Source organism: Glycine soja, chromosome 14, assembly GCF_004193775.1.
Source record: "Glycine soja cultivar W05 chromosome 14, ASM419377v2, whole genome shotgun sequence".
Lineage (NCBI taxonomy): Eukaryota > Viridiplantae > Streptophyta > Magnoliopsida > Fabales > Fabaceae > Glycine > Glycine soja.
The window spans coordinates 4,378,079-4,393,033 of NC_041015.1; the positions used below are offsets into that span (position 1 = coordinate 4,378,079).

General features: G+C 29.9%; 2 protein-coding genes across 2 annotated transcripts; one reads left to right on the forward strand and one right to left on the reverse strand.

Moving 5' to 3' along the window:
* The first annotated feature begins 8,609 nt into the window (after nucleotides 1-8,609).
* On the forward strand, nucleotides 8,610-10,558 carry LOC114383112 (protein LURP-one-related 14-like). Its single transcript, XM_028342704.1, has 3 exons — nucleotides 8,610-8,980; nucleotides 9,433-9,660; nucleotides 10,236-10,558. Exons 1-3 carry the CDS (start codon nucleotides 8,714-8,716, stop codon nucleotides 10,365-10,367), a joined length of 627 nt encoding a protein of 208 aa, XP_028198505.1. The 5' UTR covers nucleotides 8,610-8,713; the 3' UTR covers nucleotides 10,368-10,558.
* Nucleotides 10,559-11,589: 1,031 nt separating this feature from the next.
* Nucleotides 11,590-14,263, reverse strand: LOC114382948 (amino acid transporter AVT6C-like). Its single transcript, XM_028342494.1, has 5 exons — nucleotides 13,849-14,263; nucleotides 13,574-13,726; nucleotides 12,779-12,982; nucleotides 12,207-12,672; nucleotides 11,590-12,016 (listed from the first exon to the last, which is right to left on the reverse strand). The coding sequence occupies exons 1-5, from the start codon at nucleotides 14,204-14,206 to the stop codon at nucleotides 11,899-11,901; spliced, it is 1,299 nt and encodes a 432-aa protein (XP_028198295.1). The 5' UTR covers nucleotides 14,207-14,263; the 3' UTR covers nucleotides 11,590-11,898.
* Nucleotides 14,264-14,955: the final 692 nt, after the last annotated feature.

The following is a 14,955-nucleotide window of genomic DNA, read 5'->3' on the forward strand; positions in this document are numbered from 1 at the left end:
AGTATTTTGTTGCTCTGAACTCTCCTAGAGCCTTTCAGATTCCATTAGTGTGCTCAGCTAGTTGCTAGTTTTCCCCTGTAACCCCAATTTTCCCTCCACAACCTCGAGCACAATGCTTTACTGGGCCCATATATATGGATCATACTCCTTCCAGACCAACCTTCGTTTATTGTATAATTCATTTATCTATCTAGATTCTTCTGTCTTTTATTAATCTATCAATAACAATAGTATTTTTTTTCCAATCATGATTTTTGCAGATTAATTAATTAAAATCCACAATCACTAAAAGAATTATATGTTCACAATTTAAAATTGGATTAATTAACTTCTATATATATTATAGTCTTTTTTATATGACTTCAAAATATATAGTCTTTGTTTAATAAAAATTAAACTATTAATATAGAGATTTAAGACTTTATATTAACAGAATTGTACTTGATAAAAACAGGGAATTCTATTAGTACATGAGTATATCCTATTAATACATCAAATATTAGTATTATACATCATATTGTTGATATAAATTCACAATGTATATTTATATATTAATGTTTTATGTTTTATTAACCAATAAAAATAAAACTTAAATAACTGTTTTTATCTGATAGTAAATTTTTTATAATAAACCTGAACTTTAAGATATCAAACAGCAAGATCACGAGGGTACGTAGTTTTCTATGATGAATTTCTTTTTAATTGAAGTTTCCCTATTATATTGTCCCAAAGGGAAGACATCCATTACTTATTTCATCTTGAAGGTCTATTACGGTTCAGATTCAATTGAAATCCGATGCTAGAATTCATGGAGAGAGAGAAACAAAAAGGACAATTTGTGATTTTAAGGCATTTATAATTACCCCCTTAAAAAATTTGACTTACCACTTTTAATAGGATTTCTCCTTCAAATTTTTTATTTCTATCCGCAAAATTCAAACCCCAAAACTTTACATATATAAGAGATTTAAGTTCAATTTAACCTAGACTAACTATATGTTATATAATTAATTTTAACTTAGTTATATAAATATTACATTATCATCTAATAATAAATTATCATACATAATAAAATTATTGAACTTTAAATAATCATTTTAAAATCATATTTAAGGTGAATTCAAATTAGTTAATTAACAATGTACAATTTTTCCACCCATGGGACTGTTCTCTGTATAATGTTGTGATTGAATTTGCCACTCCTTGTGAAAATTGGGTCTTTTTAATCTATACTAATAATAATTGCTTTGCTGTGAAAAAAAACCAATGTACAAATTTTATATTACCAATATGCCTGAAAGTTAAAGTCTTTATCATGCATGATTAATATTTGTTATGCAATTATTTAATTAAAATATAAAACACATTATGTTTATGCATTAATTGAATGAGAAATATAGCTAAATATCAGCCTCATACAAAACACATGCTAACAAAAGGTTATGCTAGTCAATTCCAAACATTGAAGTTCAAGTTAAAAGCAAAGGTAAAATATGTTTAGTGACTGGCACATCATTGAAAAATTAACAATAAAGAACAAGACTCGGTTGGGCGTGGGATCGATCGAGACTAGCTAGGTCATTATCATCTATTTGATTTAAATGTATCGTAAATATGTGGCACAAAAAACAAAATTATACAGGCAAGTCTTTTTTGTCTTGATAAACAGTGGCTTGTTATAATAACATTTTATATATATATATATATATATATATATATATATATATATATATATATATATATATATATATATATATAATTATATCTGTATATATAAAAGATATTTATTAGCAAGTTTCCCCTTTAATATATTATAAGAAAATCGTAATTATAACTAGTTAACGTATTTTTAAAAAATGAAGTGCTAGTATATTAGCAAATTTTTCATAAACATCTACTAACCTTAATCATATAATTTAAATAAATAGTTAAAATTAAAATATTATTGAATATTTACAAATCCTGATTAAGTTCTCTAACCTCACTTTTTTCTATATTTTCCACCTTATACACACACACACACACTTAATTATCAGGTATTTCATTTCAAGTAAAATAATTCATTGGCTTTGATTCAAAAACCAATAATTGAGTAAGTAACTAATATTGCTGACAATTAAACTGCACAAAAACTGCATGCATGTTTGGTGAGCCAGGTGAGATACACGGGCAAGATTATTGATTTAGGGTTTTCTTGACACTAAGGCAATTATATTCAAAACGAATAAGAATGTAATACTAATGGCGGAAATCATGCATGATCACCAAAAAAAGGCTGATAAATATTTAACATAATTATATATTTAAAATTCAAACCTGAAGCTAATAATTATATATATTATCCAGATGATTTACAAGTGGTTATCATTGATTAAGTTTGTTTACGAATCACATTGAATTTCCACTCTGTGTTTTTAATTAAGAATGAAAGAAAATAAACGCACTCCGTTGCGTTATCCAGCTCTAACTTCATATGTCTTGTGAATAGTGGATCCTAAGCCCTTTATAGCTGGAGTGCCCTTGGAGACTTGGAAGAGTTGTTAGTTGCAATAAAGTTGGAGACTGAGAAGATTCTGTTTTGGATTTCAATGTTTATACTTACGCATGTTTCATGATCGATAAATTTGATATGTACGGTACGCTTTTTGTATGATTGGAGTCATGCATCGATCTATGTATATAATATGCCGAATGATTACTATATCATGCTGCTTAATTGCATAGATTAAAGTGATGCTATTATTTCGCAAATTATTGATATGATGAATGCGAGTAATTTTAATATTGTATATGTTGCTGACCCGTACGCGTTTTGGTGTCCATTAGTATAATATCATGTGACCAAATGTGACCAGAATGAAACCAAAAACAGAAACATTTTTTAGGGTCCAATTATGCAGAGAACTCTATTGCTCAATTCAGAAAAGTTTCTCGTGACATTCCAAATTAATTAAAAAATGAATCTGAAATGTTTGTCGCTATATATGAAAATGAAACCGATAGCAGATTCACACATTTCACAGAGCCTCCATTTTATCTAACTGGCTATACGGTAGATCTGAATATATAATCCGAAGGATAAAATAAATTAACTTTATGCGTTTAATTTTCCGTAAGCTAGTTATTTTCTCTTCTTATCCTGAACTATTTTGCGTTTGCAATATCGTACATTAGTATGCTATGATTTTTGTTACTTGCGAGATAGCAAAACTCACGTGAGTTGCACTTTGGAAAAGTACATTCACATGCCAATGTGTGCCAATGGAAACAAAACTTATTAAAAGTATAAAGTTGAGTGGCAAGTGCTTTTGTTGTTCATGGACAGGTAAGAGAATCATGTAGCATTGGCCACAATGCAAACAAGAAAGCCAAACATTTTACTGTATATATACTTATCTACAAACATGATGTAACGAGTTTGAGGGCAAAGGGTATTTAGTTTGGATAACGGATTTTATTTTTAAATCTTTGAATTGATGACCTAACTATTGGTGTAATATTTTTTTAAAAAATTATTATTTATATTTTATATTATTTATTTTTTTTGTCATTTTTAAAGAAAATCTGGAATAATATGTAAGAGCTTTGGATTCGATATACCTAACGTAACTAAACTCATTATTGATCAAGTTGAATTAGTTAAATTGGTTCAAGTTTAAAAGAAAAAAAAATACACAAATCCACTCAATTCAAATTAAATTAAGTATTTTGACGAAGCATAAAATTTTCCCAAATTTAATCCAATTTGACTCGTGTACACCCACACATCGATAAATAAATAAATAAATAAATAATATTTGAATTATGTATTTTTTTTTTAATTTCTAAAAGTCATATTATTTTTCTTACGAGGTGAAATGTGCAACATTATATTAGTCTATTTTAATATAAAGGAATATTTTAGTGATAATGAATTAATAATTACGAATGAGACTTGCATGTAAGACCGCTCCCAACAACTTTCGATAAGCCTGAAGTTAATTTTAAACACTCTCATGTATGTTTAATTTTTCATTGGAATATGAACCATTAAAAAAAATCTTTTGATAAATATGAGAGGGAACTGATGAGTCCTCGACCAATACTTTCTGATTTAGTCAAGGTGACCTATTACACGGATTGAGCCATTCAGTCTGAATATTTTTCGTCTTTTCTCTCTTGTAAGTAATATGTATTACGACTCTGAAAGGTAACTAAACATACCTTCTTTTTATAGATTTTTAAAAGATGAAATGAAATTTAAAATATTTTTATGATATATTGTCTATTGATTTTAAACACAATTTTTATTTCATTATTTAAATTCCTAAATTTATTAATAATTAGTTGCTGATGGTGTTAAAAGTTACATATATAATAAAAAAAAGGCTGTCTTTAATAATTGAAATTTATTCACATTAAAATAAAGTAAAATATAACACACATTATTTATCCTAACGTAATAAATTAATATAAAATTCTCTAAAGGTATTTATAAGAAACAAAATTAAGAAAGTCAAATAAAAATAACTTCGGGTAAAGTTAAAAGTAATTTGTCTGTCTCAAGTTTTGAAAAGAAAAAAAAAAAGTTACCTATCCTCTTCAAAAGTAAAAGAACACAAATTAATTTTACTTTATAAAAATACTTATAATACTATTTTTCTTTTTGCTCTCAGATGACCCAATTGTTTATATATCATGCTCAATGTTCAAGTTCTTATCCTCTCTTATGTCTTGCATTTTGCTTTTCTTCCCCTTCCAAACCTATCATTTTTTGGGGGGGATAACAATTCAAACTCAGGCTTTTCATCCGAAGGAGAATAAAAGGGTCACTGTCCACTGGTCTTCATATAAGTAAACATATAGTTATATATAGCTAGCTAGATACACCATACATAGCGCTTTGCTGTTGTGAGTGTGTTCCATTCAGTACACAGCAATTTCTGCAATAAGATAAAATCTTTGCACTATGGACAGCTATTCCATTTTGTCCTGTCTCTGCCATAATTTTGTTGCCTACGATCGAACTTTAATAACAATATACACTATTAAATCAGCAACTTTGTTTTCTTCTTTCTTATTATTATTCTCTTTATCTGCAAATTCTAATGCATGAGGGTCTTTGAAAAGTTGATAGCATCCTAGTATCAGATTTTCACATTGCTGCTGTTATAATGGCTGTCAAAAGCTCTTCTATGTTCCAAGTTATTACTGCCTTTATGTTTGGAAAGATTTTATATATCAATTGGTTGCTTTTCTCCAATAACATAGGAAATAGGCACCTTCGCGAACATATAATGATATAATTAATTCGATTTTGTTAAGCATTCTCCTTAAAAATTAACATAAAATGTATTCATTAAAAAATATAATATTTAATAGTATCAACATACTTTATCGTAATTTTAATGAAAAATTATATATATATATATATATATATATATATATATATATATATATTAATTTCTTAACTATTACGGCCTTAAGATAATGATTAATAAAACTAAAATTAAATTTGTTAAATCGCATTTTTGAAGAGGGTTGGGATGATGATATCTATATATAAATTTATTAATTATTTACACTTGACTTGTGAAAATTTATGTAAATGGGTTAAAGTTAAATATTATAAATTTCATATTAAAAACAATGTGATATATCTACATAAAATGATAAAAAAAAATAATATATTACATAATTATATATTGATTAAGGTTAACAATCAGAAAAAAAAATATATTATATACTTCACTATTATGTTTAAAAAATATCTATTGCACACTACCTTAACTAACATGAGGAAAAAAATTGAAAAAGGGATTTGATAAAAGAAAAAAAAACATTAAATTGTAAAAAAATCAAATAATCCGAATTCATTTTTCAAAGTAATTTTTTTAGTAGTGAATCTGGTGGGTCTTTTGACCCTCAAAGGTTGGACTTCTATCCATTACCAAAAAAGAAAAATTAACTCTTCCACCTTGTTTTGGAATTTGGAGAGTGGAAAAACATGCGAACAGAGATGAAATAAATTTACGGTACACAGTTTTTTTTTTTTTTCATACGACAAAGATTTATTATTTGAAGTATGAGGGTACTTCTGCCATATGTAAAGAGGAATGTGATTGAATAACCAATAAAAAATGGCTTGATAAAAAACATTAATAGTAGTAAAATGTAAAAATAAGACATGAATGATTAAGCAAGATATACAGTGTTGTGACTTGTGAGGTGTCGTTTGTCCGAACTCGAGAGCTTCTTCTTTACAAGGCTGCAAAATCCACCGCAGCAAACAATGAAAAGCCTCAAAATGGCAGAGAGCGAGAAACACTTGTGCTTATCAGGTCTTTTCGAAGAGAGACATTTCAGCAGTATATATATATTATTTTTATATCTTCAACTGTTTGTGTCTATTTGTGAATTTGCGGATATAGTATTTGAAGTGGCAGAAATTGTTGCATTATTTGTGTTTTTCATATCTGTGATTTGGTAGTTATTGATGCAGTCAGCCCCCACAGGAACAAGGGTTCAAGTCATGGGGCACTGGGAAGAAGAACAGTCACAACTCAACCATTTAAAGAGACGAGGATAAAAAAATATATATTGAAAAGGACATCTTTCCAAATTTGAAAACCATGAGTCTATAGGGTGTGTCAGGTGACTGTGAGGTTACAATAGATTCAGTACATATACTATAGTAATAGTACACCCCGGCATTATGCATTGCATGGAATAGATAATACTAATTATATCTGGTATAATAAGAATATAAAAAAAGATAATAGATCTAGTCTATAATAATAATAACATATAATAGGTGAGTTGAGGGATAAAGACTTATTAGGATTATGAGACACATCAAAGTTCAAATAACACTACTTATATATGTATATACAAGTTATCGATTACAAATTCTTCATAGAATGATATTCACATTATATATGAAAAAATAGATTATACATTTCATTTACATTTGTTACAGTTTTTAATAGGAAAAACTCCAATGGTCTCAAATTAAAAAAAAATCATCACAAATTATAAGATATAGATTTAGATATATAACCTAATTCTGAATCAAAATGTGATACATGTTAGTTTAATTTTAGGAAGACATACTAAAATTTTTGTAATAATGAAATCCTAACATTTTTAATTTTTTTTTACCAAAAACACATTTTAGCCATTATTTTCTTATGATAATTAGGCTACTAATGTAACTCGAGTGGCACTTTATAGTCGAAGTGAACAGGGACGTCTTATGTCTATTCTGAAGAAGGCCCAATCGGGCCAGTCAATCATTTTATGATGGGCTTATTCTGAGGCCCATTTAGTAGAGCCCGGCAACATGGTTCTCCTCTGTATTATGTACGTAACCTCGTACCTCTACATCTACCGTGTCGTTGCTGAAAACCGTTGTCTTTGAATTCGAGAAACAGTTGCACTGAAGCATGGCCATTGAGGTAAGAGAATGGTAAAGAAAGCAAAAGTAAGAAAGAAATGGAGGGATAATATCAGCACTCAAACCCATCGAAGATTTCTTTTGCTGCTTCTCAGACTGCTAGGTTTTGTGTAATTCTAATGTTCCTGCTTTGTTTTTTGGTATATATACAAAAATACTGTATAGCTTGAAATTTTCAACAGAATGGCTTGGCAACTTTTCCTTCTTATTGGTGTGATTGAAGGGCTAGATCTTGAGGTGAAGATAAGGATTAAAAAGCACAGGGAAAAAGTGCTCCGTTGTACTCATTCATCATCATTCTTTAACAAATTAAGTACTATGGTTATCATAAAGGAAGTTGCAAATAGCTTACGTTTTTAGTTAAGATATTGAAGACTCAGACCAACATCCTTACTTAGAACATTCATCCGATTGCTTGAAAAATATACATATTTACGAATAGTATAACTTCTTGTTGACTTTCTTCATTGAATGATTTTATATGAAAAATGTTTAATAGACACTTTTTAATTTATTAACACGAGAGATAAAATAAGTTAAAAAAATACATAAATATGATAGGATTTATGAGATGACAAAAAAAGAAATAAAAAATATTGGTAGGATATTTAAAATTAAAGAATTATTTATGTATCATTTCTCATTTTATATATTACATTAAATCTCAAGTTTTAACCCCATATTTATATCTATAAAAAAACCATATTTATATACATTCATTATCTCTAAAAGTCTAAAACGTACAAAGGTAATAAAGTGGTGCTTTTTTTCTCTCTCTCTCCATTATTCATTCTTATTCTACAATCAAATTCGGAGGCAAAGAATTTCTACAAAAAGTTTTCAGCAAATTACGTGTTTGAATAAAGATTTCAAAAAATAATTTTTCTAGAAATTTTATTTTACTCTTTATATATCTATCTTCAGGTCAAAGAGCTGACTAAGAAATACGAAAAGTAGTCATTTTGAACTTCTGAAATTAACAAAGAATAAGCAGGCTTCCTAATAGAAATCAACAAAAAGAACACAAGTTCTTTGATTTGGTAATAAATAACAAGCACTTGATGAAATGAATTATGTAAAAAGAATGGTCCCTATCTTGCTTTTCTACATGTTCTGATAATTCAAGGAGACCAAAACGTGAAAGAACCACTTCAGTTTTCATATATAAAGCGTACGTTTTCTGCACTTACAAACAACAAAATCCCAAGCAAAATTAATTAAGCTTCTTTCCATAAACTCTTATTTCTGAAGTTAATTCTTTGAGGCATTATTTTTTTAATGGAGGCCAGTGCTCCAGAATTGCCAATGGAAGTGGCACATGGGTTCCCCATGATCAGTGTTGTAGAGGATAGCTTCTGTGTGACTTACCCAACAGAAATAACTGTGAAGAAGAATTACCGTGGATTCTTCTTAAACCAACGATACGAGGTGTTAGATGTTAACGGTGATCTCTTGCTTCAAGTTGATGGCTCAAGCCTTGACGTGCGCAAGAAGAGGGTCATGCGTGATGCTGCCGGTTCCCCTATACTTACAATGCGTGAGAAAGTATATAAACTCTTCTCCTAGCCTCTATATATAATGCATAGATACAATACGTATTTTTAAAATATATAGGAACCGATACATGCATGTATGAAAATTCTGCTTCTAAATTAAGAATTAAGCGAAAGTATCAATATCTATATACATGAAGCAAATAAAAGCACCAATATTCCTTCATAATTCTGTTTAAGTGAACATGTTACAAAACCTATTGCCTAGCAATTAATGCATAGTTACTATTATACATGTGATCTTTATGTTGTGTATAGTTACTATTAAGAGAAAAAATATTACTATTTTTTTTTTGTAAATAAATGTTACTAATCAGTTTTTGTGAAATTTTATGTTGTGTATAGTTAACGCATGTCAGCTATTGGTTTAAATTTTTAAGTGATATATAAAATTAATATACATACACTAGAATAAGAAATTGACAGTGTGATGACACATTGAAGGTTAAGCTGATAACACTGCGGCATCGGTGGATGGTTCATAGAGGCAAAAGCTCGGAGGAGAAGGATCTGATTTTTGGGGTTCAACGATCCCACCCTCTTGACATGAAACCGCGGCTTGATGTGTTCATGGCCACCAACATCAATGAAGATATCAGCAGCTTTCAACTTGTTGGGAGCCACAGTGACAAGTCCTGCAAAGTTTACAAAGGAGACACCATGATTGCAGAGGTATGTGGTTATAGAATTATTAATTGAGCAGATTTTAATCTTGAGCTTAATTTGCATAACATTTTTAAGGTAAATGTCAACAACTGGCTTAAGGTTTTGCTTAAGAATACTACATACACCTTTGCATTTGGTTGCAAATCAATAAAATTGATATGATGAGCATGTCATTAGCACCATGCCAATGCGAGTAGTATTAGGAGTATATATCTTTCTGGTTCTGGTACTTATATAATCCCAAAAATGTAAAAATAAAAATTACCCAAATTAAATTCATTTTTCAACAAGTATTTATAGAAATATAAGTCATTCAATTTATGTACCTCATTTTTTTAAAAATACTATCATTTAAATTTTTAATAAGTTGAGATGAATAAAATAATTTTATTTTTTTTAGAAAATTAATTTATTTTATTTTCTTCTCCTATATAAATGCATGCATATTAAAAAAAAATTAAATTGACTCTAAATACATGACTAAACCTAGATCATATATAAAGGGGGGAAACACTGATTTTCCCCTAAAAAGGGCTTTTTACACTACAAACTATCGAAATTAAATTGCAAAATATTTGCAGGTAATTGGTGTATATCCAAGGAGCAACTTCAGCAATTGGACAGAAAGTTTTAAGGTCAAAATGAATGCAGGGGTGGATTATGCTTTCATTGTTGCGTTGCTTGTAATACTCACCGTAAATGATTACATATAATATTGATCTCCCTCCTGGGCAAGGTTATACTGTTAAAAATGCCATAAAGGACTTGAACATAATAGAATAAAATAACTAATTGCATTGTATAAACCTATTATGATGAAATGCAATAAAATTCTCAATCCTTTTTTCTTATTTTTAAATTGAGGGGAAAAAAATAAAGGTAAATAATGGAATAGGTTCCACTAGTTTTCATTCTATTTCATTTTCATTTTATCAATTCAAACAATAAAACATAATACAATTATATTTTATCAATTCAAGGTCTCGGGCTCTCGGCTTCGGTTTTTGACTGCCCACAGAAATAATCTAGGTATATACTAGGGAAATAATAAATTTTAAAACTGTGACAAATGCTTTAAACAACTCTTAGCCAAACAATATAAAATTCATTCTTTATCTTGTAATACGATTTATTCCCCTGTTTTGACTTCTAATCTTGCAAGCATTGCAAAATCAAAGCATCCCTAGTGAAGATGATATGCCCCCGTCTGAGCTTGCAACCGCGCTAAGCAAACTTAGTTTAAAGTTTATATTTTTCACGAAATTTGGACATGTCTTTGGTTCTTATTAGTACCTATATTTGATATACCTCACACTTCGATTTGAATTATTATTATTATTATTATTTTTAAAACTATAGCTACAAAGTTAAAACTTATAACTTTGTACATACTACTTAATCCTCCACCACTAGATCCATCGTGGCGGATTTGTAAAATATTTTTTAACCATCATGTCTTTCAAATAAAACATTTTTCTCTTAAATATTTTTCTGTTTCAATTTCAGTCTTTTATATCTTTCAATTTATCAAACAATTAATAATATATTAACTTATCAGAACACTATTTTCAAATAAAGATTTTTAAATTTTGTCAAAAAATAAAGATTTTTTTTTAAAAAATTTATACAACCTATCTTTTTTAAACACGTAGGCATAGGGGACACCATTAGTATACACAAACAGCTCGCCACATTTAGATAACTAGGGGACATAGTCCGTGGCCTAACAAGAACCGATCACATGTAATTGAGCATTTAAGCCTCATTTTCTTGCGGAAAATGACAGGGTATAATAAATTGTTAAAAGAATTGATGTACCAAATGACAAGACATACAATAAATAAATACATGTATGGCTACAGGATCTGTTCTCAATAATGGTTACCACCTACCAATATGTTAACACGCGGTGTATTAGCGCTTGGGATTCTAGAATAATAAATAATAATGGTGGCCAAACTTTGTCACCTTTCAACATTAAATTTGGATCTCATTTTAAATGCATGCCCTTTCAACCCTAAATTTGGATCTCAATTTCACATTTTGTATGCATACTTGGTATTTTATATTTTACATAGCTGCTCCGTTCTAGATATACGAATTTTACAACAAACAATAATGGCATCCAAATGTATAAACCCAAGTGCCTCAACAATCAAATGCGTCTCTCTCTCTCCCTTGATCAAAATTTTTATATAAGGGGAAAAATAGAGAAGGAAAAAGAAAACACAAATTTACGAGGTGCTACTGAAAGGCTTTGTATATGTTGGTGGAGATAGCAATCACACTTGTTATCGCAGCTAGTATAACCATAAACAGTGCAATAATTTTGTCCCTTCTTGTTGATATACCGTAAGAATCCCTGTCATTTTATGAAAAAATGAAAATTAGAAAAATAAATTAAACAAACAAAAAATGTGACCCACTAAAATTGATATTTTCAATAAATTTCAGGGTGTTACTAACCTTTCTCTTTATCTATTTGACAATTGTAACTGTTTAAATGAAGTGAAAGGGACTAAGAATATGAGAGATATATATAGATTAATTACCTTAGAACAATAGCACCGGGGAAGATAAAGGCAAGGCACACAGCAGATGTTGATCCCATGAACTGAAATATGTACCAAATATCTGGGACTACAATAGCAGCAATGTAGCTTAAGACAAGCAGCACTAGAGTGAGGCTCACAAATCTCTTGCTATCTGTGGCAAGTAGAGGCTTCTTGGGGAAGAAGAACTCATCTACGTTGGTTCTCAAGGAGAAATTCAGGAGAGGGAAAGTCAACATAACATGAAAAGCATAGCTTAAACGGACTAAAACATTGAGCAATGAACCAAGTGCAGAACCAGCATTCTGGTCAAAATTGACCAGAATGTCAGACTGTGTTGAATCCCCAAACAAGAGGTACCCAGATAGGCCTATTGAAAAGTAAATGACACCACAAAGCAGCAATGCTATTCGAACTGCTGTTGCCATTTCTGATGGCTTGGCAAGCTCAAACCCAATTGGATGTACTGCAAGTAAATTAAAACAATTATCAGCAATAAAAAATCTATAGGTTCTTTAAAGTTCAAAGGAGGTGTAATATTGTAACAAAATGGAAGGTAAGTAATTAGGTACCATTGAAATGAAATGTGTAGGCTGTTACTATGACTGGAACTGCAGTAAACAGATCAAAGAAAGAGGTATGTTGGTCCAAACGAGGAACCAGTCTAGGGGATTGTGTTCTTCCTTCTACAATAGCCACTATTGCCAACACGGTACATATTGTAACAAATGCCACAGCAAGAAGAGTTGATACTGCAGAACTGAATTTCAAGGACTCTAAAAAACAGCAAACAATAGCATAGCATGGCACGGCACAACAAAATAAAAATGTTAGTCCTGACTATGCTCATCTCATATCAATAACCAAAAAGACAAAACTTATAACATGCTGTTCTCATCAGAAATGAAGTTTCATCAAGTAACCTATCTTGATCTTTAATACAAACTTTTATTTTGCAAATGATCCAAGTGAAACTTCAATTCTGATTATAGAACAAGACTAGAAAGTAGAAACACTTAAGTAACTGCATCTAACCAAAATTGTAAGGCAAATAACTAAATATTAAGTGATCCAGTAGCTTAGAGTTCCAAATCACTTAGGAGTGGAGGCTTATAAACACCCTCTCCTCTCAACCCACCGAAACGTTTTTTACAAGTACAAAATCATGATTGTCAACCGGACATCTAAGTGGATAATAACTCGTATACATGATATCCTAACATAAAGGATTTAATTTGCCGATGTCATCATAATAAAAATTTTGACTACCATAACCACCATCTAAACATTAATTTCCCTGGAATAGGATCAAATTAAAGACAAAACCCAAATACGGAATATCAAACATAAATGTAGTGGGCACTGACCAACGCGACGGTACAATACCAAAGGAAGCAAAATTAAGAACAAGACAACGAACAGAGCAAATTCCCGTGAATTCCACCAGTGAACCCCAAACCACTGTTGCAAAATACCCAAGTGTACTTCCCCTTCACGTTGATTCCCAGAAAAAACATCCGCTGTTCATTGCATCAAATAACACACATGACACAACACATTAAATAATTAGCATAAGCTCATAATTAGTCCAAGTAACAAAAATTAAGTTCATAATCAATCCAAGTAACTAATATTTGCTTACCAATAATAATTAGGTACATAATTAAACACCCGAGATTGGTGATTACAACAGCGACTTGAGCTGCCACAGCTCCCAAGGGACCAAAGGCTTCTCTCATGACGCCGGCATACGTCGTCGTTTGGCCGGCACGCGTGAACCTCATGAGGAACTCCACCGATAGTTCGGCAAGAAACGCAATCACGAGAATCAGCACCAACGCCGGAATCACGCCGAGGACCTTGAGAATCGCCGGAAGAGACATTATTCCGGCGCCGATTATACTGGTGGCGACATTGAACACGGCACCGGACACAGTTGCCGGAGGAACATCCTTGGATCCCGGGAGGAGAGGAGCGTGTGCTCCGGGCTCCGGCGACATCCCGGCGGTGAGTGAGTATGAAAACCGAAACTAAAGTTGTTGCATAGCATTACCTCCGGGATATATATATATATATATATATATATATACATATATATAATAATTACATAGTTCATCAACATTAATAAAAATATTTAAATTTAATTTATTAAAAATTTTAATTTTATCCTATGATTACACTTCACATCAAATAATATAAAATATGATTATTTTTAAAAGATAATTTTTTAACTAATAAAAATACTTTGTTTTGTTGATAATTTAATATATACATCCATTTTTATGAAAAGGAATAATCATTAGGAATAAAAAAATAATAATAATAAAATAATTTTTTATAAGATAAATATTATCTAATATTTTTAAAATATTAAGTAAGAAATTAAAAGAAAAATATTTTTATTAAAATATATACAATTATGTTATTTATAATTTTTTTAATTTTCTTTTATGATATTTATGATAACTATTTTCTCTCTTTATTTTTTTAACTAATATCCTAATGAAGATTCTTCTTATAATTGAAAAAAAGAATATTAATTTTTTATTTCTTATATATAAAATTGGATGTAATATTATTTATTCATGATTAACGTAGGAAAGTTTGGATTTCTAAAATGGAGTGTATTAAGGTTAGTGGATTACCATAATGCCGTTGGTGAATGGAGTAGGTGGAGGTGTATTGGGGAGAAGAGTGAAGGGTAAGATTATAAATTGAAGTGGGACTTGTGGCAGGTGTTATATATTAT